This window comes from Fukomys damarensis, unplaced genomic scaffold, assembly GCF_012274545.1.
Source record: "Fukomys damarensis isolate Sample0158 unplaced genomic scaffold, DMR_v1.0_HiC HiC_scaffold_13, whole genome shotgun sequence".
Classification (NCBI taxonomy): Eukaryota; Metazoa; Chordata; class Mammalia; order Rodentia; family Bathyergidae; genus Fukomys; species Fukomys damarensis.
Genome location: NW_022900925.1, coordinates 27,278,622 through 27,306,172, shown reverse-complemented (window position 1 = coordinate 27,306,172; position 27,551 = coordinate 27,278,622). Strand labels below are relative to the sequence as shown.

Sequence of the window (27,551 nt, the reverse complement as noted above, 5' to 3'; positions counted from 1 at the left end):
TTTTTTTTTTTTTTTTTTTTGGTACCAGGGATTGAACTCGGGTCCTTGCACTTGCAAGGCAGGCCACCGAACCGCTGAGCTAAATCCCCGGCCCAATGGTTACAATTTTTAAAAACAAACTTTTAAATCATTTAGCTCATCTAGTGTGTGTGTGGGGGTCTTGTTATGCAGCCCAGGCTGGTCTCAAACCCATGGCAATCCTCCTGCCTCGGCCTCCCAGTTCTGGGAGCCCTGGAATCACAGGCATGCATCACCACGCCTCAGCCTCAGCCTCAGTCTGTCTCAGGCTCAGCGAAAATAGGAATTTAAAGGCTCAAGGAATCCTGCCCTAGGGAAAATAGTGGAGTTTAAAGGGAAGAAAAAAATCAAAGAAATGGAAAGTAACCCAAGTTGGTTCTACAACCTCTGTTCTCGGAATTTGGTACGTGAATAAAGCCACAATTATTCTACTTATATCAAAACATATCAGTAAAATATCTTTTTTTCTTTTGGGCCTTTCTGTGAAACCACCATGCTGAAAGGCATTTTCTCAAATTTATGCTGTTTCACTTAATATTTGGAGAAGAAAATCCTTTTACTACACAGAAGCAAATCTTTGTTAGATATCAGTTTTTACTTTTGGAGTTCTTAAGGTCAGATCACTTTCTTAAAATGACACCATAATACTGACTTAAAGTGATGTATCTGACTTAATATATACAAATAGCTTTTAAATTATGTAAACTGAAGATAATTATTTTGGAGAATTCAGTTTCATTTCTTGAAATAACTGGGATTATTGTAGGATAGCAGTATTTTAGTCTGGAGCCTTTAGGCCTTTAGATGTATCTCAGAGACTTTCTCAACTCACTGAGACCTTATGTAGAATTTTGTATCGTATATAAAGTATGAGTATTTTGTGCAAATAGTAATTTTTATCATATTTTCAAAGGGACTTGTGACATATACACACAAGATTAAAAGCTACTACTTTAGGGTATTTCAAAATCAGAACTGGGGGCTGGGCTTGGGGGCACACGCCTGTAATCCCAGTACTCAGGAAGCTGAGGCAGGAGGATCACTATGAGTTCGAGACCAGCCTGGGCTACATAGTGAGTTCTGGGTCAGTCTCAACTACACAAGTACACTGTCTCAAAAAAAAAAAAAAATCAGAACTGGGAATCACAAATTTAAGAGCTAAGAAAATGAAGTCCTTTGAACATGTGTTAATATCTTATAAGGTTTAAAATCAGTGCACCAAAAAATCTTTCTTGGAAAAATCAGAATTTCCAAAATGCATGAATTGAGCGCTCTATTAAATAAATGCTGTTGCAAAAGTACTGTGTGAAGAAGCACCTCACATATATTCAGTAGAGCTATGTTTATTGTTTTTTGTTTTGTTTTTTTGAGATAGGGGCTCACTGTGTAGTTGCTGGCCTTGAACTCACAGCATCCTCCTGCCTTAACTTCCTGAGTGCTAGGATTATAGGCATGCGCCACCACGCCTGACAGTACAGTTATGTTTATGATTTGAAATTAATAAAGGAAACATTATACTATATGTAAGACAGAGGAGTAAAGGAATATAGCATGCTATATCAAACCCAAACACTCAAAATAATTGACCTTTACACTTAAAAATGTGTTGAGAAGAATAAGTCTGTTTCTTCCCACAGTTAATCTTCCAGTTACCAGAGTTATTCAGTACCAACAGGGATGCTCCTTGTACCCATTCCTTATTTATTATCTACTCTGTCTAAGGTATTAATACATGAAGGCACTATTTCCAGGGATATAGAGGAGGAGAACAAAAGTGACAAAAAGTTTTGCTTCACAGAGTCCATATTTTACTGAGGGGACACAGACACTTATAAAAAATAAAACATTATAGCCTGTCACCTGACAATAATTTTGTTCAGAATATGATGATCAAGGAAGGCTTTGTTGAGAAGGTCTATTTGGCACCTGGGGGTGATATTCAGGGGACTAAGAAAAGAAAATATCTTGGATAAAAGTACTTAAAAATAAAGTTTTGTCCTTTTTTTTCTTTGTATATATACAGTACTGAGGATTGAACCCAGGGCCTCATGCATGCCAGGCACTACCACTGAGCTACCACTGAGTTAGATCCCCAGCTCCTTTTCATTTTGAGAGATGGTCTGGTCTCGCTAATTTGCAGAGGCTGGCTTCGAACTTGCCATCCTCCCACCTCAGTCCCCTACTAGCTGAGACTACAGTGTATGCTACCAGCTACCCTAACCATCCCCATCCCTGGTCACCCTGATACTTATCCCCTCACTTTTAGTGCTTAGATTCCCCCCGCCCCACCCCCGTCTTTGAGACAGGGTCTCACTACCCCAGGCTGGCCTTGAACTCATGGCAATTCTCTTGCCTCAGTCTTCTAAGTACTGGGATTACAGGTGTACACCACCACACCCAGCTAGATTTTTCTTTGTTAACAATAATATCCATTTTATAAAGTGTGTTCAAAGTTTTAAATTATAATATTCTTCTACAAATACTACTATAGAATTCCTCAAAATCAATACAAACCAGCAAGCCCTTGCAAAGGGGGAAGCCTGGTCTAACTGAAGGATTGTTACTAGGTTCTAGTGGTTGGAGTCAAGTGGGGAGGGAGCGAAAGGAAAAGGCCAGATCTCAGAGGGACTTACAGGTCATTGTAAAGACTAGGGTTTTTTTCTTTTTCTTTTTTTTTTTTTTTTTGGTACCGGGGATTGAACTCGGGTCCTTGTGCTTGCAAGGCAGGCCACCGAACCGCTGAGCTAAATCCCCGGCCCGACTAGGGTTGTTATAGTAATAATGTTCCAAAGAACAATGAATGTAGGTCAGAGCATTTAGCTCATGGGACTTGGCTTTTCAAGACATAAAGTTGACAAAAGTGCTTAACAATATTTTTTTGGCTAAATTATCAAATCAAGAAACTTAAATCCAAATAGAGGCTATCTCAGCCATTGACAACATTTTATCTTTTCAGGATTTCTACACAATAAAACTGATCCCTAAGAAATCTACATCCTTTGCAATTAAAAATAAAAACTGTAAGCCAGGCATGGTGGTGCACACCTGTAATCCCAGCACTCAGGAGGCTGAGGCAGGAGGATCGCTGTGAGTTCGAGACCAGCCTGGGCTACATAGTGAGTTCCAGGTCAGTCTCAATTGCGTAGTGAGACCCTGTCTCAAAAAAAAAAAAAAAAAAAAAACCAAATACATAAATAAATAAATAAAAATAAAAACTGTATTACTCCTCTATCTCCTGCAAAGATTGGGTGTGCCTCTTCACAACTCTTTCTCTCCCCAACCACTGTATGATTCTTCTTCTGTAAAATGGAATAAATGCTACCTGTTCATACCCAGTTTGTAGGAATCTATGAGTGATTTTTAACTTCTTGGAAGAAAAATACTACATAAATTCAATGGAACATTATTGTCACACTCTTCTCTAACAACACCCTGTTACCGATCCTGGTCCTCAGCACGGAGAACAGTAATACATTGCTCATTTATCACACCCCTCTCCCCAGCATTGGAGGGAATAAAATAAAAGCACAAGTAAGTTTTTAAAAAACTCTTTCCAATAAACAAAATACAAAGGTTTTTTACATAAAAACAAAAGCATGAGCTGTAGGAATGCCTTTAATACTGTATAAAAAGTAAATTATGGCTAATTTTTACATAAAGAAAATTTCTATACGTATATATACATAGAACACTTTATTACAAAACCAAGGAAATGCTGATCCCCAGAATCTATTTAAATATTAGTCAGTGTGAAAGCAGCAACAGCCAGGAGCACACTTTATTCATTACCTCCTGCTAACCAAAGATATTTATGAGTTTGAACCTATAATTTTTTGTGGACTTCCAAATAAATTATGGAACTCATATACAGTATATACAAATCTGCTTGATAAAGAAATACTTATAAAGAAACACCTGGGAAAGCTGGGTGTGGTGGCACACCCTTGTAACTCAGGAGGCTGAGGTAGGAGGATCTCTGAGTTTGAGGCCAGCATGGGATACATAGTGAGTTCAAGGCCAGACTGAATTACAGAGTGAGACCGTCTCAAAGAAAAAAAGAGATACCTGGAAAATTATCATTAAAAATATTCTACAGGACCGAGGATTTAGCTCAGTGGCACTGCGCCTGCCTCACAAGCGCAAGGTCCTGAATTCAATCCCAGGTACCAAAAACAAACAAACAAAAACTCTACAACATCTCTTTTCTAGGTGCCAGGCTTCTAACAACAAAACACAAGTCTAGAAAGCTCTAAGCAGGGACCAAGAGAGGCAAGCACCTAAGAATGTTTGTGTATACACAGTGCCTGATGGTGCATTTTTTACTATATTCCAAATTTAATTATTAATTCATTGGATTTTCTGCACCTCTTTTAACATAAATGAGCAAGAGTTGACTGTACTTTGAATGTTTACTCTGTATTTCTTTTAAAGCCTGGAATCAAAGCAAAATCACAAAATCTACTCTGAAATTTGCATTCAAGGAACTCTAATTTGAGCAATATCAATTAAATGCATACTATTTCCAGCTGGGGATTTAGCTCAGTGGAGCTGCCACCTGCCTTGCAAGTGCAAGGTCCCGAGTTCAATCCCTGGTACCAAAAAAAAAACCACACAAGAAAAATGCATACTAGTTCAAAATTTATTATTTCAAGTTCCTCTATTAGTAGTCATCCTAGACTGTTTTAACAAGAACAAAAAGATAATGAAACAGAGATGTTGAATAAATAAGCATTCTGAGCCAGGTGTGGTGACTCATGCCTGCAATCCCAGCAGCATTTAGGGAGGCTGAGGCAGGAGGATTGCCATGAGTTTGAGGCCAGCCTGGACTACAAAGTGAGAACCTGTCCCAAAATACCAGAAAATAAGACAGCATTCTAATTTACTTATATCTTTGCACATGAAACACAGAACAAGAAAAAAATATAAAACTTTTTTTTAGAAAGTGGCAGAATACTGTGTATTCTGGATCAATTCCAGACAATGGTACTTATCATTTTCATTCCTTTCTTCTTTGGAAATTAATTATAGAAAGCCTATAATGAGTCTTGGGATTTAGCTCAGTGATACCGCCACCTGCTTCACAAGTGCAAGGTCTGGAGTTTGATCCCGGTACCAAAAAACAAAGAAAGCCTATGCTGGTGCTGTCTTCATCTGTGCTATTCTCAGGTATACAGAACTTTAGAGCTGCAAAGCCATGAGCTCCGCAATTCAAGTTCCAGCTCTGCCACTTTCTTCCTAATACTAGTTAATGCCTTGTGGATATTGACAGTTAAGGCCTTAGTTTCCTTATCAGTAAAATGTAAAGAGCAAAAATCCTGAAATTTTTCTTTTAAAAAGTTCTAATGAGAATTTAATGAGCTGATACATGTAAAGTGCACAGCATCAGTTGTAGCTGTTATATTTCACTCCTTCACTTTCACAGACAAGGAACCCAAAAAGTCTAGAAAGATAAAAACTATTTTTTCCCTAACCACACAACTACTTGGTGGCAGGGTCAGAATGAAAAGCCAAGACCCTGGGGTCACAGTTTTTGCTACAGTATACAGGATTGTCTCTCTGACTTGAGCCAAAAACTAACTGTAAAGTTTTAAGCTCTGACTACAAATAAAGTGAAAATTCAAAGATAGAATAACTATGTGTTGACTAATAGGTAAAATTAAGAGGCAAGCACAGACATCGCACAAAGGAGAATTTGTCCAGGAGTGTTTTTCACTCTTACTAGCCAAATTCAAAATTACCCCATTTCCCTTGTAGATCTGAAGCCTTGGGGCAGCACATTCTAATCTTGATCGTAACTTTATCCTGGAATCTAAGAAAATCCAGGACAACCAGATGAACAGGAAGAATGTGATAGAGAAATGTTAACCTTCCTTGCGCTACAATAAGATTGTTTTTCTTTCTGCTCTGAGAAGACAGATTTTGAGTTGTCCCTCTCAATATATTTATACAAAAATATCACTCTATTCATTTGCGGGGGGGCATTGAGACAAGGTCTCACTATGTAGTTGAGACTGACCTGGAACTCCCTATGTAGCTCAGGCTGGTCTCAAACTCACAGCGATCCTCCTGCCTCAGCCTTCCAAGTGCTGGGATTACAGGCGTACGCCACCACGCCCAGCTCACTCTATTCATTTTTAAAAGTGGTAACAATATCACTAAAAATTACAGAAACATTGAAAAGAGGAAATCAATCCAGAAAACTAGAAATTAAACAATGCATAAATTCCAGGACATTTTCCATCTACAATGGTATTTTTAAAAGAATATATGCAAATGGAAACAAAAATAGACACTGTAATCACTACCATGTAGGTCCCTTTATCAGTTTCCACCAAGTAATTAGGAGATCCGGAATGTTTCCTTGACGTAGTTTTTTAATGGCTACTAAGAAAATATCAATTGAATAGTAGTGGAAGGTTATCCTAAATGTACAAGTTGAGTAAAAAACAAAGTAAAATTTTTTAAAAAGTGGAAGGAAATTAAAGAAGAGGAAGGGACAAGAATTTTGGCAACTGTAAGGGAAACCAAAGAATCAAGACAACTTCAAAGACAACAGCAAGCTGGTTCAGGAATTTGAAATGATATGGTAAATGCAAAGAAACAACTCTCCCGCAAAACAGAAAGCAACATAATTCGGTCAAGACTAAGATGAGGCTTCTGGAATGGAAAAGAAGACTTGAGAAATCGAAGAAAATATATAGCAAAGGCAACATTTCCTCTTTCATTTTTACTTTATTGTAGTACTTTTAGAATACTACAAATTAAAAATTTGAACATACCTTATAAAATGGATATTATTTTGGCAAAGAAAATCTAAGTACAAAGAGCAAGGGATGAGAATCAGGACAAAAACTCATCACTACTTTGGCTTTCGATGCTCTTGTGTATAAAGACATCAGACAAAGCTAAGACAAGCAAAATTATTTCAGAAGCAATTCTACAATCTATTTTATTATTAAGCAACATGGGGACATTCTAGGAATATTTCCTTTTGTCTAAATAAAGCTAAAAGTGTAATACAAATGAAAATCCAAATAACTTTTTCCATATGAAATTGTATGTACCTTCCATTAACTGGTGCAAAACATAAATTATCTGATTTTCAGAAATGTTCTGGGAAGTCCAGAAACCACACTAGGTTATTCTTTTTTAAAATCACTATATGAATCTTTAGATCTTCCAGAGCACAGCATTCTCAACTATGCAAAGAACCAAATCAAATGCATCTATGGAGACAACCAATCTTAACAGGCAGCTAGAATAATTTATAGGTAGATACCTAGAATTACCAACCCCCCCTCAGTCAAAACAGAACACTGCTTTTAGATTTGTGACAGAGGGTATATCTAGTCACTAAGAAAGCTACAGTGCTGCAAAGCACAAAATCTAGGAGACATAAACAGAACTTCAGCTAAATGGAAAGCTTGGTTAACCACAGTTGAGTAAACCTGAGTTGCAGTGTAATCTGATAAGGAACAAATAGCATGGATTCTACAAGTGTAAACCGTGTGTCCCTAACACACTGGAGTTCTTTGAAGGAGTTAATCAAATAGTGGTAAATAAAAATCAACGTATATAATTCAAAAGGTGTTTTTTGTTTTTAAAAATGAAGTTGCTCAGGTAGGGCTGGGGACGTAGCTCAGCGGGTAGGATGTATGTATAACATGTTCAAAACACCGGATTCAATCCCTACTATCGCAGATAAATAAATAAATCCTCACAGGCCGGGGATTTAGCTCAGCGGTTCTGTGGCCCGCCTTGCAAGCGCGAGGACCCGAGTTCAATCTCCGGTACCAAAATAAATAAATAAATATTTAAAAAAAATAAAAAATAAATCCTCATAAAGGCTATTAAGAAAATTTAGTAATTTCTATTGATTAAAAACCAACACAAGTAAAGAAACAATACTCAAAGCATATGGATAGGCACAAAGTTAATAGTTAGAGATCACATGATCTGTCAGAGAAAAAGAGCAGATTAAGAAAAGATATGATATAGATTGATAAATAGATGGCAAAGAGAATATCAACTGGTGTTTATTATGTACCCTTTCCTCTATGAAAATACAAAAACTTTATGCAGAGCTTTATAACAGAAGACAACAAATTTAAAATAAGAGGAAATTATTTTATGTAGTATATAATTAACTCATTGAACATGCTATCACAGGATATAAGGCATAAAACTTAGTACGCTCCCAAAAACTTGTGAGATACAAAATACAGTTTTATAGTAAAACTACTTATGCTAAAAATTAAAAATGGAACACGTTTCATCCTTCAGGGTATTAATGAGGCAAGGGCAGAGTTCCCTTTCCAGTTACTATATGCAACTTGATTTATAATTTTAATTTTTAAATATTTTTAATTTCATCCTAGAGTCCATAGTAAATGATACTCATTCAAAAAAATCTTACATCATTTTTTTCAGATATACTCTTCTTTCCTATTTTTCCAAATAGCAGAACCTTCCATTTCACCCAATTCTTCTTCCACTTCATTTATCTCAGCTTCAAAATAATGCCAAAGAGGTAAAAAAAAAGAATTACTAACCTTTATATTTAAAAATTCATATCTGAAAAAGAACTCTATAATTTGTTTCATTTTTTACCTTCTTTTTCTAAGATAAAAATTTAAATTCCTACAATACTTTGGTTATATTCATATACCATACATATCACAAAATAAAAATTTGAGTTTGGATATTGAGATCAATCATATTTAAGAACATTTTAAACTGTGTCTAAGAGCTGCAGCAACAAGTGTTATTTTATAAAATGAATTTTAATCAATATACAGCATCATTTAATGAAGACAGTAGAGTGCCTATTAAAAAGGTAATACCCTCTATACTCTGTCTTCACCATGGAGAATGAGTAACTAGCCCATGAAAGGCTATGGCTTCGGTCAGTTCATAAAGATCAGGCTGAAACTATTACAGGCAAAACTCACAGCCTTGAAAGCCGAAGATATTTGGAAAAACTCTTATAAAGCAGATGTTACCTTAAATTTTTGAAAAAAAAAATAAAGCTATGTGTTGGTAAGACCAGAGGGATCCTGAGAAGGTTTACACTTTGGGTCCATTTTGTAATCCAGTCCTCTCCATTTTGGGCTTAGCAATATAGGGTGCCACACGTGGTATTAAAGCCAGCCGTCGCATTCAAGCTTGACTGAATTTTAAAAGTGACACTGTAATCAAATATGCTGCAAGGGCATTCTAGAATTTCAGGGTGCTGCTGACCATGAAATTCAGCCGTCTGAGTGCTCACTTCAAATTTTAACAGAATGTAAAATTAAATATAAGCCCATATATTTCATCTATCAAAAAACAGTGCCCAGAACATAACACTTGCAAAGAAATGTCTTATGTATATCTAAAAAAGTTATGCAATACAAGTTAAATATAAGCAAACAATCTTCTAAATTATAGGATTTATACACTTCTTCTTGAGTATAAAATAAGGATATGCTGTAGAATGCCAAGAAGGCAAAATCCTTAAAATATAGAATAGAAAGCTAAGCAGCAGAAGCATTTGGTTTGTGACACAAAAGGAGAAAAGCATATTTCAAAGAGAAGAAAAATGAAATAAAGTTATACTTGCCTGCATTAATTTTCCTTCTGCTGGGGTTATTTCAGCAACACCAGCAAAAACACCTTCCAAAGTAAGATTGAGTTTTCCTGTGGGGTCCATTTTCAAGGGGATCACTCTGATAATAGCTTTCTGTTCTGCTGATCTTTCAGACTCCACTGCTGCCGCCAATACGAGTCCTGTGCGTCCAAAGCCTGCCTGCAGGGTAGCCATCAGCAGCCAGGGCCAGAGGGCAGCCAGCTGCAGCTGGTGGCCACCACTCATGCTACCAGCTGCCGCAGTGCACTTTGGCCATACATAGTGCTTCCACTAGCTAATACCAAATGTATGTCTCAGATCCAGACAAATGGAAGAAAAGAGAATTCATGCTTCAGTTTCAGAAAGCCAAGTCATAGTTTCAGGAAGCCAAGTCTTCCTTTCTCTAAAGTTTATTCCTAAGAACAGGTGGCATTCCTGATTGGGCAGAGAAGAGAGTGCTTTCAGCCCACTTCTGTAGCAGGTATGTCATTTTCTCCCATCTTCACTCTGACTAGCAATAACACAACTTCTCTTTGGAATTTCCAGCTTTGTCTGAGATTGAACATCACATCGTGAATTTTTCTTATATCAAATCACTTGGTGTTGGTTCCATATGCATCAAGTTGCTGAGGCACTAAATCCAGTGTTGATGAACAAAACAAGACAAAGTAAACAGCATAGGCTATGCATCAAAGGTGAGAATGAATAACTCCTCAGAAAATGAAGACATGGACCTTTTATGCCACAAAATCGGTCAGTTGTAAATGATTAAAGACCACAAAGAATTTTTTAATAGAAGAGGGAATAATAAAAAATTTTCATATCACACCTTAAGGGATGCTACATTTATCAGAAAGGTTTTTAGATTAAATTGTGTTTCCGCGTAGCCCAAAGTTCCAGGTCCACTGAATTTATATACCTTTCATGAACTTTAACATACCATAATTTATGTGCTCTACCAAAAATTACCTATAAATTAGGTACAAATATCTTCACATATTACAGGGTAATCCTGTGCATCACAACCTTTTCCAATTTTCAAAATCAGAATATTTGAAAAGATTAGCTTTCCAATTATTTTTCCTAGTTAAAATTCATATTTCTATCACCATTTTCTTTTCTCTCTTAGGGATTCCAGATTTTATTCTCTAGCTGGAAAATATCAAGCACTTGATTTCCCATAACACGCTTTTGGAAACTAATATTCAGATATAAACTAATTTTTTAGTTTAAAAAAATAAAAAAAGAACTATTCCCAACAAATTCCTTGAGGGGTGGAGAATAAAAGACAGGATTGAGGATGTGATTTGTCAGGCTCTAAACAGAACACCCTAAAAAACTACAATTAAGCCTGAGTAGAGTAGTTCTGCACTATTTCGAGTCACATATAAGAACGTTGGGTCTTTAAGATGAGCACCCTTAGGTGAATATAAATGCACTTCATCCACAAAACCCACTGTGCTTCAAGGTCAAGTTTAAAAGTTCTTATAAAGTCTTCAGAATAAGTGCTAAAAAGCCAACCAACTAAACGTGAACCTGTTAATATTCTTTTCTTTTCCTGAAGCAGAAGGAGGAAAAAAAAAAAAAAAAAAGAATTCCAAAAGAAATCTGCAAACCTGTTGCGCTGTCGGGGCCCACTGGAATCCACGGGGGTGAAACACATTCACTTATGCTTTTATAGATCCTGCTCAAAAAGGGTTAGAACTGCTTAACCAAGTACAGCTCATTCTTCCACCTTCAGACTCTGCAACCAAACCAGTGTCCCACACTACAGGTAGGAGCCGAGAAATTCCGAAGCCTGAAAATATAATCCATGCAGGTCAAGGCAGAAACTTATTCCAGGATGAAAGCTACTGTCCCCAAGAACTCTAAAAACATTTATAGAAGATCCAAAATCATTTCTGAAATCTCCTAACAAAAATTCTTTTTCTCTCCGAACAGCATATTAGATGGTCAAATCTTGAAAGAGAAAAGCAGTGTAGCAATACATCAGCAACAATTCACTACCACAAACAGAAAATCCCACAGGGAGAAGGCAGTATCTCAGAATCATGGATGGACTTGGAAAGTTCGAAAGGATTCCAGTGCTTCCCTTCCAGAAAGACAGTTCTGGATCAAACTCCTAGAGCAGGAAGCCTGCGGTTTGTAATTGGTGTTCTAGCTCTGACTCCCTCCCCTGGGACTGCAATCACGCTCTCTACCTGCTGACAAAGTGAGGGTGGAGCAGCCAGAGGCGGCCACCCCCACCCCGCCCCTCCTCCTCCTGATGCGTGCACGCACCACTTACTTAACCGGACCGTTCTTTCCCTCTGCTCTCTCAGCTCCTCTGCTCCCCCTAGTGAGCCACAGACCAACTGCATCCAATATAAGTCTCAATACCTTTCTCTGGGTCAGCAAACTACCACACGTAAATCAGGGCCACTCAAATGTATCTGAGCAGATTCTGTACCCGACAGAACAGGGATGGTGGCACGAGGAAATAAACAGAAAAAATAAATAAATAAAGGAAATCCAAAAGATAAAAGAATGGACACAAGGTTTTGCAAATACAAGTTCAAAGGGTTTTCTCTTCTTTCCGGGGTTGTCTACAAATGGCACAAAGCCAGAATAAAGTGAACCTATACTGTAGTCCTTGCTGATTTATCGTTGCTTCTATCTGCTACCCCGAGAAGGACTCTGACCAATTTATACATAGCTTACTAATTTAAATCCAGTTGCTCTGCTTAAACTGTTCCTGTATGGAGCTTTTAGATCAGGGTGATGTCAGAGGTCTGGAGTGTTATTTTCTTCTCACATCTTTGGGAGGTGAAATAATACTATAAATCAGACCTATGCCCTTGGTGTAAAAATGCAAGTAAGTGTGTCAATACAAGCAAAGGTTAAAATGAGAAGAGTGTGGGCAGCAAAAAAGAAAATTAATTTTCAACTAATTACCATACTTATAAATTGTAACTCTTATAATAAACTCTAGAAATAATTCTAGAAATAATTCTAGAATAATTAGAAATAATGCAAATTCAGCTGGGCGTGGTGGCTCACGCCTGTAATCCCAGCACTCAGGAGGCTCAGGCAGTATTGCCTTGAGTTTGAGGCCAGTATGGGCTACATACTGAGTTCAAGGCCAGCCTGAACTACATGGTGAGACATTGTATTAAAAAAAAAAAAAAAAACAAGCTGGGGATTTAACTCAGTGGTTCCACCACCTGCCTCAAAAGTACAAGGTCCCAAGTTTGATCCCAGGTACCAAAAAATAAATAAATAAAATTTTACCTCATGTGTAAATGAACCTTTGTATGATAATCTGTAAAATGTGAGCAATAAATTGTATTGTAGGTATGTTGTAAATATTGTCTCTGAAAGCAAAAAAAGTGGTCTATTTACCCTGAACACTTTTACCCTATAGAAGGATTATATTTCAGAATTTTAGACCTAGTAAAAGTGCTCTTATTTAGTACTTTTTCCTCATTTGGACTTTAAAACAATACAGACCTTTCATAGTTCCTTTCCTGAAAGATAGAAAGCGCTCTAATTCTGCTAGAGAGAAATTTTTTAAATCTGTTATTTATTTTATGGTAGTACTGGCCTTTGTACTGGGCTATTTCCCCAGCCCTTTTTATTTTTTGAGACAGGGTCTTGTTATTGGTAAGTTGCTACTGGTAAGTTGCTACTGGTAAGTTGCTACTGGTAAGTTGCCCAGACTAGGCTCAAACTTGCAATCCTCCTGCCTCAGTCTCCCAGAGTACTGGGATTGTAAGTGTGTGTCATTACACCTAGCTTATATTTTTATTTTATGTATGGTATATGATTACAGCATAATTAATGAAAATATACATTATGTCACTGACACATACAAAAATATCTTCGAAGTAAAACTTAACAAAAAAATAACCTACAAATGGACTTTACCCCATTTTTCTCTGTTTAAAACTTGCAAAAGAATTAATCTAATAGTCATCATATGTACTTAGTTGAGAAATAAAAAAAGAAACTACAAATATTAACTATTAAATTGGTCTCTCTTGAGGAATCTAGGAATGATGATGATATGTATCATAAACCTGGGAATGCTGAGTATTTAGGGTCAAGCCAAACAGCTGTATGTAATTTAGTCCACAGATATCTTGTGTTTATTTAGGTACCAGAATTGATAAGCAAGAGAAATTATTCTCCAGCATCAAAGTAGGAGAGTTATGTCTCAAAGGTTGGTATATTCCACTTTCTCTCCAGAGATGTCATAAAGATGGTATTGCTATGGCAATGAGAAACCTGTCTCACTGATATCTACCAACCTCATCTTACACCTGAGGCTCTGTAAAACATATCCAAGAACTGTCCTTATCCTTAATGACATTTTAAAAATTCAATCTCTATTCAAGTGCAAATGAAAAAAAACACATCAGGACGATTTTTTTTAATGAGATTTTTTGAAAAACAGAGTTCAAAGTTGGGTATGGTAGTGCATGCCTGTAATCCCAGCACTGAGACTAAAGCAAGAAGACTGAATTCTAGGACATCCTGGACTATACAACAAGACCCTGTGTCAAACACCATCCCCCCAAAAAGAAAAACAGTACATTCCCCTTTGAACTTTACTAGTATTATTAATGGCCATAATGACTGAATTTTCTACTGATTACCAATAAAATAGTAAAAACAAGCAAGACAAGTCTAGTTGAAACACTCACTTTATTGTTGACTGATTGAAGTTTATTGGTGCTTAAGGTGCTGAAATACTGAGGTGCTAATCAGGAACCTTGTCAGCATGTGTCAGATCCTACTGGCTAATTCACATGAAGATTTTACCTCTTGCCATTCTGCCCAAGTCACTGACGACAGCTTTAGTTGATAGACACCAGGCATATGAATACAGCAGGAGATCCAGCTACTTGGTTTGTTGTATTCATATAAAAGTTTGGAAAGCCTATCAAGGCATTTCATTAATTAAGCCTTAAATCCACTGAAACCAAACCTATGCCAAGGTTCCCGCTTGACACATGTTCCTCAAAAGATAGTATCTCTTTCAACAATATAAAGCAAGAAAAGCACATTGAAGGGAATAAGTATCACCTACACAGTTTGTCAGCTCTTCAGTATGACACAGAACCAAAAAAAAATTCCTTCATTAGGAAACTAGGTCTTTTTTTCACATATTCTGCCAAGGTATACAGCTTGGCCAAAAGATATAGATGTCTTAATAATTCGCTCACTTTAAGCCTTTGCTAATAAAGATAAATAAATACCCATCACATGGACATGAATTAGTCTAATCACTTGGATCAGAAACATCACTTTTTAGAATCTACTTTCATATATAAACTGAGTTACTGCAGAGCTCACCCTTTTGAAAAAAAAAAAAAAAAAAAAAAGGCATCTGTAACACTTCCTAAGCTTGACTTCACTGGGGAAGCACAATGCAATATATCATAAGAGCTGTAACATCCACAGTGGCTGTTATAGTACTTATGTCCTATCATTAAGTGCCTTTTTTTCATTAGTTTCATATTCTCAGGCTTTCCTTTTGTTTCTGCAGTGCATATTAGGAAAACTGAAGCAGAATAAAGTAAATACTAGTCAATTGAAAAGACTTTAAATCAGAAAGGCTCTTGCTGTTCACTGGATGGGCAAGCAAAGGATTAACCACAAAACTGGACATCCTCCTCTTCTTAAAAACAATCCCACAATCCTACTACTCGAATTAAGAATCCTATATGAGGGATACAAAAAAAATGTTATGCTATCCCACTATCCAAAATCATCTCAAATTTAAGCCAGATATGAACTATTAAAAAACGTCAGAGCATAGCTTTTCTAAATGACAACTAATCAGTTTTCCCCCAAAGTTTCACAATAACTTTTATAGATGAAGACTTGTATTTCTTAAATGTAAAAAATCTAAAATGAGAAACACTGCATTAAATTCTTAGTTTTTCATACAGTGTGCATTTCTCCTTCAAAATGAGAATATTACATATATATAATATTAATAAAAATATAAAGCTTTAAAACCTTTAAATCTACCACCATTTGTAAATACAATTAAACAAGTTAAATATTTTCTTTAGAAGACATTTAAGTGATATTAACAAAACCTTCTTAGCATTTATGATAATATATCATTAAAATTAAAGAAAGATATGAAAATAGAAAAATGCTCTCATTAATATAAAAGAATCAGGTGGTGTTAAATGTGATGGATGGTCCAAGTCCGGGTGCCTTGCTCCTGAAACAGATTGCTGGGTTAGGAAGTACGAGAATTTCCTGGTTAATCACTTAGAAAATTATCTCTTTCTCAGAGTTTCTTCCCTGGAATTCCTGACCCATTTAGACCTGTGGTCTTGGTGACCTCCCATGTCTTTGTTTCTCATACAATCTTCTCTACGAGGATCACACCATGCTTGAAACAGAGCCTGGACTCCCCACTGGAGTGGTGTTGACATCAGTTTGAGAGTGGCAAGACAATTCAGCGCAGACACACACTATGCTCCAGGACCATAGGTATAGCAGTCTGTAGATACTTCCTAACCTTCCTAACTGTAATAGAAGGCTTGGACTTTTCATCTGAAAGGGATCTGGGCAGCAAACAAAACATGGCTGCTAGATGTTTTCTAGTTTGTCAAGGTAAATAATCTGAACCAAACAGCTGTAATAAATACCGAACTCCCAATTTTCAATTAACAAAATTCTCATTTAACAAAACAAAAAATACTTCTTTTCCTCAACAGAACTGGAAAAATCCCAACAGTGTGTCACATGCAAGGCTGGTCTGCCTCCAGCTACAGCTAGTGCACAATGTTACTTTTGTCGTCCATTCCTCACTCTTTGAATTCTTCCTCCTTTGGAAAGTGTTCCTGCTTGCAGGCCACGTCCACCAGCAGATGAAGATCTAGAAAGAAAGGATTGCTTGCTTACTCTTAGCCTCTCAGTGTATAGAGTTCTAAAGACAAGTCTTCAGACAAGAACAAGCTGCCTTTGCTGTACCAGTAGCTCTAAAATTACATTGTTTCACCAGATCCTCAAATTGAGGGTATTCCTATAATTCTAAAACACTGAATGCAGCCTGGTTGTATACCAAAAAGACCAAAGTTTTAAAAATTTCTCTCGTGTTCAGTGGTGTGGCCAAGCTATTTTCACTCCAGTTGTATTTTATTATATACAAGAAAGGGAATGTATGAAAGAAATCTAAGTGAAATATATATACACAAATGAAAATCTATTTACTCAAAGGTACAAGGCCAGGTGGATAGATTGTGGGAACAGGAAAAGGTAATGCCTGTAGAAAATTAAGGTTGAAATAAGTAATTACTATGTTCCCAAAGGTAATTGCCTCCATAAAATTCCCATCTTTTGACTAACACAGCCATACTCTTGTGAAAACACCTTGTGAGCTGTAAGAAAGAAGACATATCCTCAGAGATTAAGACACAGAGTTTTTCACTAAGAATGGAAAGAAATGAAAAACCCAGACTCAGGTACTAGGTTCTGTAACACAAAAGAGCTAAGAGTTTTTCCACAGTTTAAATAATAACTGGTAACAATGATAACTGTCATATTTATATAACATATTTTTAAGTAGCTAAAATACACTACTGAGGTAGAATCTCTAAGATATTATGCAGCTAATAAGTAAAGCCACTGTGCACACTGGAATCACTTGGGGATATTGAAAAGAAATACTGATGTCTTGGGCTCTTATTGTGAGCACCTTAGTACCTATAGTAAGGGAAGTGAACAGATCAGACAACAGAAATATACTGTCTTTTGAATGTATCATTTATTTACCCATCAGTCTACAGAGTAAACCTTTACTCCATAAAGCACACACAAACAGGTATAAGGTCCTGATCTCAGTCACTCATGAATACGAGACCAAATTGAGTCAAAGTCACTCACTAAACGAAAGTATGGGTCTAATTTAAAGCAGGCTGGGACAGAATGGTATTAAAACAGAGATCCTACAAACTCTATCTCTTGATACTTAAATATATAGTTTATGAGCAAAGCACAGTCATTTGTTGGAGACGTTTTATCTGATTAGTAACTCTATGGTGTCTCTTTATATGTAGTTTTGTGAAAATTTTCATCCATTTCATTTATTGCTCTAGCTATGATAGTTGGGCCATTTGTTTTTGGGTAAACCAGCTTTTTTGGGTGCTGTTCTAGAGTTTTTAAGAACTCCTCACCTCAGCTGCTAATGTGCTATGATGCCACTACATACTTGATATGAGTGGCACTGTGTTCCTTACACTGTCTCAAGACATTTAACTGGTATGGAATACAGCCTAGGCATCATGATTTTTGAAAGCTGACTAAAAGATTTCCTAATTAGGACATTTTCTAAACAATCAGCCCCAGGAGCTGGGGATTTAGCTCAGTGGTTCTGGAGCCTGCTTTGCAAGTGCAAGGTCCTGAGTTCGTTCCCCAGTACCAAAAAAACAATCAGCCCCATATCAGGACAAAGTCAGGATACAGGGTCACAGAAAATACTACAGTAAGATTTTGGGATATGAACAGATCCAGTTGGAAGCCTACTTTAAAAGAGTGGGAATTCTTGATAATGACAAAGATAAAAACTATTAAAGCAACTATATATCTTTTATGGGGAGGCAACTGAACAGCAGCAACAAAAAAACCTTTTTAATGACTAGGTTTTAAAATAAAATGGCAAAGAAAAAATATGAGAAAATGAAAAAATGGAAATAAAGTGTTTGTAAACAGGGAAGGGGAGGAGGGGTAAAGGGAGGGCAGGGACAAGGGAAAAAAAAATGAGAACCAAGACCTGTCATGTAAAGGTACAAGATCCCAATGATGAATGTAACTGTACTGTCTATCTAAAAATGTACCAATAAACTCAATGAGAGAGAAAAAAAATGGCATTTGACATACAGCTTCTAATAACAAGGATCTAAACATTATAATTTTATTAAAGTGAGCCTCCTTCATTAATGAAACTTCCAATCAAGAAATTAGAGTATAGAAGCCAATAAAAATATAATACATAAACTAGCCTGGTATATCTAAAGGCTTACACAACTTCACTCAGAAGAGAACCTTGGTTTTTTTTTTTTGGTTTGTTTGAGACAGGGTCTCACTATGTAATTCAGATTGCTCTAGCACTCACTGTGTAGGCGAGGCTGGTCTCGAACTCACAACAATCCTCCTGCCTCAGCCTCTGAATGCTGAGATTACAGGCCTGCACCACCCCGGCTAAGAATCTTGCATATTCATCAGAGAAGATAAGTATTTGGGAATCACTGCCCCTGAGCCAGCTTCAGAAGTGAAAGGATTTTGGAGACAAGAGTATACATCTACATACTTGTTTGCTAATGTTAATTTCTACTTTAGAGTACTCTTTAGGGTTTGGGAGGTAGTATCTTATGAAATCTCATCTCTAATTGAATACCAACAAAATAGGAAGTGTTTTCGTTGGAAATAAATTGAACTTCGCTCTTAAACATTCAGTTTCCTTTAACTATAAAATTACATATTCCATAAGAACATAAAAGCATGTAGTTTCCACAATGAGATTAATATTTAGGTACATTAATTTTCTGGTAATATCACTGTAGAACTTGCAGCAGTATGATTGAGCCTAATATTCTTTACCTGTTGATATTTTTGGTCCAAAAGGTATTTCCTTAAATCAACATGTGTTCAAAAGGCCTACACAAAGCAGGGCAGTGACTGTAATTCACAATCTCCTTTTAACAAAATTATCTAATCAGGGCCAGGGATTTAGCTCAGTGGTGCTGCCACCTGCCTCACAAGCGCAAGGTCCCAAGTTTGATCCCCCCCTCAAAATTATCTAATCAACTTGACTTTTTAAATTTAAAAAATAGGGGGTCGGGGCTGAGGGGTGGTGTTCTAGCACATTCAAGGCCCTAGGTTCAATTCCGAGCACTGAAAGAAAAACAAAGTCAAAGGAAGCTTGAAGCATGAGAAATGCCCTTAATTATACATGGTAGAAAATCTTTAAATTATTTAGTTACAGAAGAGCATTAATAAATTCTGGGACGCAGAATGTTCCTGTTCAATAGGATATTGAGAAATATACTCTTATTCTAACAGTTAATGTTAAATTGTATTTTGTTTTGTTATGTTTTGGTTTTTTGAGACAGGATCTCACTATTTAGCCAGGGTTGGCCTTGTACTTGTAGCAATCTTTCTGCTTCAGCCTTCAGAGTAATAGGATTGATTACAGGTGTACAATAACACACCTGGCTAAATCACAGTATTTTAGAATTTAGGGTCAAAGGAGTATTTAAAAGTAATTTCATTAAATTTTATTTTAACCACAAACAATATACTTTGAGAATTAGAATCTTACTGATGACATACTCAGTAACAGCTGAAATTGAAGTGATGTATATACTACTCCATTTTGAGCTCTTCCCACAATGAGTACCTCTCTACTCTCTTAAGGGCTTCTCTGATCATAAATGGCAGGGCTGTGAAGATATGAGAAGTCAAGAACAAGAAATTTCTAATGCAAGGTCAACACTCTTTTTTTTTGTTTTGTTTTTTAGGTTTTTTTTTTTTTTTTTTAGGTTTTTTTTTTTTTTTTGCTTTGCTTTGCTCTACTGGAGATTTATCCCAAGGCCTTGTGTACTCTGAGCTTCACTCAAGTCTCTTCTTATTCTGAGATAGGGTCTAGATAAGTTGCCCAGGCTGGCCTCAAACCTACCATTCTCCTGCTATAGTCTCCCCAGTAGTTGGGATTACACATAGGCATCACTATCTATGCCTGACTTTTAGCAAATAACTTATAAAGAACCAAAAAGTAATTACTTTCAGGCTTTGTGAGCCATTATCTATGAAAGCTGCTCAACTCTACCACTGTGGCATGAAAGGAGACAGAGACAATATGCAAATGAATAGATGTGGTTGTGTATTTACAGATATAAAAATCTAACTTTCAGCTTTTTTTGTTTGTTTTCTGAGACAGTCTCACTATGTACTCAAGATCCTAATCCCTCACCTTCATGAGTGCTGGGAGTACAGGTATATGCCACCACGCCCAACTCCCTTGCACAATTTTCTCTTCTTCCTTTGTGTCCTCCTCCTCCTTCTTCCTCTCCCTTCTTTCTTCTTCTTCCTTCTTCTCCTCTTCTCCTTCCTCCTCTTCTCCCTCCTCCTCCCCGCCCTCCTCCTGTTCCTTCTCTCCTCCTCTTCATCTTCCCCTTTTCTTTGTCATCTTGTCATCTCTTTTGTCCTCTTTTTTTCCTTCTTCTTCCTCCTCCTTCTTTCCCTTCCCTTCCTCCTCTTTTTCTTCTATTTATTTATTTATTTATTTTCATAAAATATTCTTTTGATTTTTCCCAACAACTAAAAATGTAAAAAACATGCTTAATTTTCAGACCATATAATAAAAGACATCAAGCTAGATGTTGTCCAAAGACTTATTTTACTTATTTATAAATTTGGGAAGGGTAGAATATGATAAGTTTGAAACACCAATTGGACATCCAAAGATGTAACACAGCAATGGGGTATACAAGTCTGAAGTTCAGAGAAGACTGAGAATTAGGATAAAATTTAAATATATAAAAGATGATAAAAAGCAATCATACTGAGATTGCCTAGGAATTGAACAGAGAAAGAAATGAGGTCCAAGAATTGAGATTGGAGCTAATCAACATTTAAAAGTTAGGAAAGTTTTTTAAAAATTGAGTAAAGTGGCTATAGTGATGCATAGTAGGTAGTCCCAGCATTCTGAGAGGCTGAGGCAAGAGGAGAACAAGATCAAGACCAGTCTGGGCAACTGAGCAACTTAGTGAGATCCTTTCTCAAAAAATAACAAAAGGGCTAGAGATGTGGCTCAGTGAAAAACCCTGGGTTCAATCACTAGTAAGCCAAAAAACAAGAAAACCAAACACACAGCAACAATAAATATGGTGTAGTCAGTGGTTTTGAAGAAAAACCAGGAATGAGTAATATCCCAGAAGCCAGAAGAATGTATTTAACTAAGGCTGTAGTTGCTAAAGTAGAGTAAAATGGAGTCTGAGAATTATTACTGGATGTGGCAATGTGGAAGTCACCAGAAACCTCGACAAGAGCAGTTTCAACCAAGAAGGAATAAAAACCTGATTGGAGTAATTCAGACAATGATATGCTTTCAAGAACTTCTCTCTAAGGAGAGCAGAAAAATGGAACAATAGCTGGATAAAAATATGAGTGAATAAAAGATTAAAGAAATTTTCTTCCCTCTCCTCCTCCCTTCCTTCCTGCCAGAGACAGGTTCTCTCTATATTGCCTAGGCTGGCCCTGAACTCCTGGGTTCAAGTAATCTTCCTGTCTCAGCCTCCTGAGTAGCTGGGACTGGAAGTACACACCATAGGACACAGCCTAAAGGATTTTTCTTAACATAGGAAATATGATGACACTTTTGCATGCTGATGGGAATTACCTAACACAAAAGATAAAATGTGATTACTGAAGAGTAAGAGGGATAGCATTAAGTGCAATGTTTGTGAATACATAAAAGGGGATGGCATTCGATACACAAATAGGAGATTGGCCTTTCTTGCTCTGTAACAGGAAGAAAAGCAATGTGAAAAGAAACAACCAGAGAAGACAACAGATACTGAAGTTCTCTTCTTGCTGATCATAGTGATATGCACATGTAGTCCCAGTTCTGGAGGAGGCTGAGGCAGAAGAATCCCTTGAATCCAGCCTGGGCAACCTAGCAACATGCCATCTCAAGTAAATAAATAAATGAAGTTCTCTTCTGTTTTCTTCCTCCCCCTCCTCTTCTTCTTCTTCCTCTTCTCCTTCCTCCTCCTTTTTCTTCTTCTTCTTCCTCTTTCTCCTACTCTCCCTCCTCTTCCTCTTTTTTTTCATACTGGGATTGAACCCAAGACCTTTACTACCTACAACCTACTTCTCTTTAAAATTTTATTTTATTTTGGGACAAGGTCTAGCTAAGTTGCTAAATTGCACAGGCTGGGCTTGAACTTGAGATCCCCCTGTTCTAGCCTCCCAGAGTGTTGGATATTAAACAAATAAGAAACAAAGTCATAGGGCCAGGGATCTAGCTCAGTGGTTCTGCCGCCTGCCTTGCAAGTGCAAGATCCTGAGTTCAATCCCTGGTACCCAAAGAAAGAGAGAGAGAGAGAGAGAGAAAGAGAGAGAGAGAGAAAGTCATAACTCTGAATGAAGAACAAGGAAGGTACAGGAAGTTGGAATAGAGAGAAGATATGATACAGTGGCTTTGGGGAATGTACTGACAAGGAAATATTACAGGATTGCTCCAACACTGAGAGCTCATGTGAATTTAAGGTGAGAATAGTCATCCAAAAAATAATTAATGATAATAAACATTAGAATCATAAGTATTTTAAAAATAATAGTAAATATTGCTAAAATGTTTTTGCTACCATATACTGACTACTTACTATCAACTAGGTACCATACTAGCCCAGATACATGGTTTATATCAGTGATAGTGAACATTTTATAGACTGAGTGCCAAACTACAACCCAAAATCCACTTATTCATCGCAAAGTGACAACACTGCAATTATACTTGAATACTGAGGTTTTAGTTTAGAAAAAACAACTCTTCATTAACATCTTTTGTTTTAAAAGAAAAACACAAACCACTGCCTGCTTTGCAAGCAGAGGATCCTGAGTTTAATTCCTAGTATCAAAAAAAGAAAAGAAAGAAAAACACAATAACACATGTGCCATAGGTTTACCACCACTGGTTGATACCACTGTTATCTTCATTTTTTAGATGTGGAAACTAGGGCTCCACGAAGCTAAATAAACATGCTCAAGATCACACAGTAAAGAGTAGAATCCAGATTTTAGCTTAGGTTTTCCTAATACCAAAAACTTTCTTCTTAGTATGTGGTATTGTTTTTAGCAGGTAGCATATAAACATTGTTTTTCCTCAAGGTCTTCAGACTGAGCTACATCCCCAGACTTTTGTTAATTTTTTTTTTAATTTTGAAATAGATTCTTCCTAAGTTGCCCAAGACAGGCTTGAACTTGTGATCGTCCTTCTTCAGCTTCCCAAATGGTAGCATATAAACTTTGGATAAGGTCTCTTAATGCCATAAGATCTTATAAAAGAGATGACTGAAAACTACAGTGAATGTTTAAATTAAAATATTTATTACAGTAAAACATACTCTATTACTAATTCCCCTCAAGATACTCATTTCAAACACACTTATCTTTCTTGCCTCTTTCTGAAGCAGTTCTGGAAGTTTTATTTCATATCTTTATGAGGTACAATTAAAAAAAATATGCAAATGCTGCTGCCAAGTACCATCCAACTGAAAGGCAGGCTTGTAAAACAATGACTATGCATCCTTATCCACCTTACCCACTGGATCTGGGACTGTGTGACTTCTGGCTCTTTCAAAATGCAAAATGACCATGAAAGGTGAACATTTTGAATGGATTCAGGACAACGAAGCAGATCCAACAGCACTACCAAAGACACTCATGAAAGAGGACTGCCAGAACTGCTTTAGAAAGTGACAAAAACAATGGGATAAGTGCGTTCAAAGTGGAGAGGAATAGTGGTAATATGTCTTTTACTGTAACAAAATTTTTTGGTTTTTTTTTTTTTTTTGGTACCGGGGATTGAACTCAAGTCCTTGCGCTTGCGAGGCAGTCACCAGAACCACTGAGCTAAATCCCCAGCCCCACTGTAATAAATTTTTAAAATGTAAATAAACACCACATTTTTATGACACCTCATACAAAGTCATGTTTTCATAGGCCAATTGTTAGTTTAAGTCTGTCAGAGAAGAAAAATTTGCGACTATATGACTTATATTTCTGGTTTTAGCACAGAAGTTCTGGCTCAATTATAAATCAATTGTTCCTGCCCCTAATAAAAATAAGTGTGATCAGGTGTCATGACTATGCCAATTTTTACAATTCTAATGTTTCACAGCAGGAAGTCAAGGTCAATTAAGATTAATCATCAATACTGTTGACAAAGGATAAGGTTTTACTAAAAAAACAACAGGAAGAGTTAATAAAGATAATTAATGTGCTAATTGTTTTATCAGTTACACTTACAACCATAATATGTAGTGAAAGGGAGGAAATTATTTTAACAGCAGGCACCAGAGTTCCTCTTAGGGAGGTAACTCATCTTTGTTTTGCAGAATACATATATTTTTTTCTTTTTTTTTTTTTTGAGACAGAGTCTCACTATGTAGTTGAGACTGACCTGGAACTCACTATGTAGCCCAGGCTCCTCTCGAACTCACAGTGATCCTCCTGCCTCAGCCTCCCAAGTGCTGGGATTATAGGCGTGAGCCACCATGCCCAGCTTGCAGAATATATTTTGATTGGTGGTTTTATTTGGGGATGATGAAGCCTTTTACATATCAAAAAGAAGAAAAGATACCTAACCTTTCAGTCTAAGTATAATAGGAATTCAGAGCCTGGTGAAAGAGCAGAAAAAGAGACAAGAGAAGAGGTCCAGTGTCAGTATAAAGTAAATACAAGGCAGAAAAAAGACTAGTGACCAGGAGAGTTGGCAAACTGGTAAAGTGACTGAAGGCCTAAAAAGAGGAATTGCTAATATACAATTTAAAATCATTTGTAGGTCAGGCATGGTGGCATACACCTGCAATCCCAGCACTCTGTAAGGATAAGGCAGGGAATCACAAATTTGAGTGTAGCCTGAGCAACTTAGTGACTTAGAAAAACCTTGTCTCAAAAAAGAAAAAAAAAGTTATGAGGGGTATGGGCTGATGATGTAGCTCAGTGCAAAGGTGCTAGGTTTGATCTCTAGTACCAGAAAAAAAAGTTACATGTTGCACTTTAAATGTAAACTCTTTCTACCTCACCAAATCCTCAGAATGTATGCCACACATAAAAATTCCCAGTGCAGCTGCATAGTGAGTTCAAGGCCAGGCTGAACTACACGGTGAAACCCTGTCTCAAAAAACAAATAAACACCCTGGCCCAAGTCTATGATATTAATTCATCTATCAGCCAAAAATACCACACTTCTAGGAAGACTAAAAAACTGTAAGTCTATTTTCTGATGCTTAGGACTAATTAGGCTCATGATCTACACGGAGACTTGGAAGGATTCTTTTTTAAATTTGACGTTTGCATAATGTAAAGTTCTTTAAGGTAAAATAAAGTTTTGCTATGTTGTATAATTTTGCTGTAAATTAAGAAGAGTTGTCTGACAACTGCATTTGTTTTCTAAATTGAATTCTAATCTCTCTCTCTTTTTTTTTTTTTTTTTTTTTTTTTTTTTTTTTGGCTTTTTGAGACAGGGTCTCACTACATAGTTGAGACTGACCTGGAACTCACTATGTATCCCAGACTGGTCTCAAACTCACAGTGATCCTCCTGCCTCAGCCTCCCGAGTGCTGGGATTACAGGCGTGCGCCACCATGCCTGGCATGATTTTAATCTTTAAAGGCAAATCTTGACCTTCTTAAGTATTTAGCACAAAAGCCTGAGGTCTCAGGACCCTCCCTACTTCTGTGCTTTAGTGCAGGATTTGAGTTCTGCTAAATATATTTTTCAAAAGATGTAATGTTTTGCCTAAAGCTAAAAAAAGAAAGTCTCTCTAACATGGAGACCCTCAATTTATTTTGCCTTTGTAAAGTAAGAGATGATTTCTTGTGTGTGAGTATAATTTTCCCTAATTAGAAAAAAATACAAAATATTCTCATCTAGCAACAGAGTGTCTTCCAGCATCCAGTAGTATGTGAAGGTTGGGCAGGAGTACTCTACTGCAAAAATCTTTAATGTTAGACTAAGTGTGGGTTTTCTCATTCGATTCCAAACTGGTTAATGGAATTTTTAAAGGCACTGTTAATAGTTGTGAAGTAAGAAGAAACCATTTACAAACATTCAGTGATACACTATTCATTTGTAAACATTTGTGTTTACACTGCAATTTGAACTAATTTATATTCTTCTTTAGTAAGTCATAACTCAGATTTCTAAAGGCCTTAAAACCAAAGATACAGGTTTTTATGTCTTTTGTAACAGATTACAATAAAGTTGGACCAATTTAAAAAAAAAAAAACTTGCCCAGTGCAAATGCTTGGTGGAGGGCAGGCACAGAACAGAGAACAACTCTATGAGATTAGATAGGAACAAGTCTAGAATAAGGCAGAAGAGGAAACTGAAAAATAAAACCACTGTGAGCATTAGAAATTCTCAGAAATCTCGGAAAGGCATTTTTAGTGTAGAATAAGATTACCTTGAGTCAAACATAGCTAATGCTCAAAAGTCAATTTCATATCTGGGGTATACATTTCTTTATTTATTTTTTTGAGACAAGGACTATGTAATTCAGGCTGGACTTGAACTCACTACGTAGCCCAGGCTGGCCTTAAAAAATTGCCACTCCTGGCAATTTTTAAAAAACATTCTGTAGCTGGGCATGGTGGCGAATGCCTATAATCCCAGCACGTGAGAGGCTGAGGCAGTACTGCAGAGGGTTTAAAGCCAACCTGGGCTGCACAGTGAATTCAAGGATAGCCTGAACTATACTACATAGTGAGATCCTGTCTCAAAAACAAACAAACAAAATTCTGTAAATTGTTCACTGCTATTATTTTGAGGTTTTTATATTCATGATATATAAATGTGTTTAAGTATTTAAACAATTTTATTCAAATTTTTTTTGTTCTGTTTTTTTGAGACAGGGTCTCACTATGTATTTGAGACTGACCTGGTACTCACTATGTAGCCCAGGCTGGTCTCGAACTCACAGTAACAAACAAACAAAATTCTGTAAATTGTTCACTGCTATTATTTTGAGGTTTTTATATTCATGATATATAAATGTGTTTAAGTATTTAAACAATTTTATTCAAATTTTTTTTGTTCTGTTTTTTTGAGACAGGGTCTCACTATGTATTTGAGACTGACCTGGTACTCACTATGTAGCCCAGGCTGGTCTCGAACTCACAGTGGTGTTCCTCTG

The 27,551-nt window shown here is 36.7% G+C and overlaps 2 protein-coding genes across 2 annotated transcripts in view; both read right to left on the bottom strand.

Annotated features, from left to right (window-relative positions):
* Window positions 1–11,788, bottom strand: part of Rnf43 (ring finger protein 43) — a 68,490-nt gene extending 56,702 nt beyond the window's left edge. Inside the window, exons 1-2 of the mRNA XM_010620249.3 lie at window positions 11,242–11,788; window positions 9,620–10,259 (exon numbers count right to left, since the gene is read on the bottom strand). Of these exons, the coding sequence (XP_010618551.1) occupies window positions 9,620–9,871 (252 nt within the window). The 5' untranslated portion in view covers window positions 9,872–10,259; window positions 11,242–11,788. The remainder of the gene's footprint in view (window positions 1–9,619; window positions 10,260–11,241) is intronic.
* Window positions 11,789–15,781: 3,993 nt separating this feature from the next.
* Window positions 15,782–27,551, bottom strand: part of Hsf5 (heat shock transcription factor 5) — a 44,979-nt gene continuing 33,209 nt past the window's right edge. Inside the window, exon 7 of the mRNA XM_010620349.1 lies at window positions 15,782–16,508. Coding sequence (XP_010618651.1) covers window positions 16,438–16,508 — 71 coding nt within the window. The 3' untranslated portion in view covers window positions 15,782–16,437. The remainder of the gene's footprint in view (window positions 16,509–27,551) is intronic.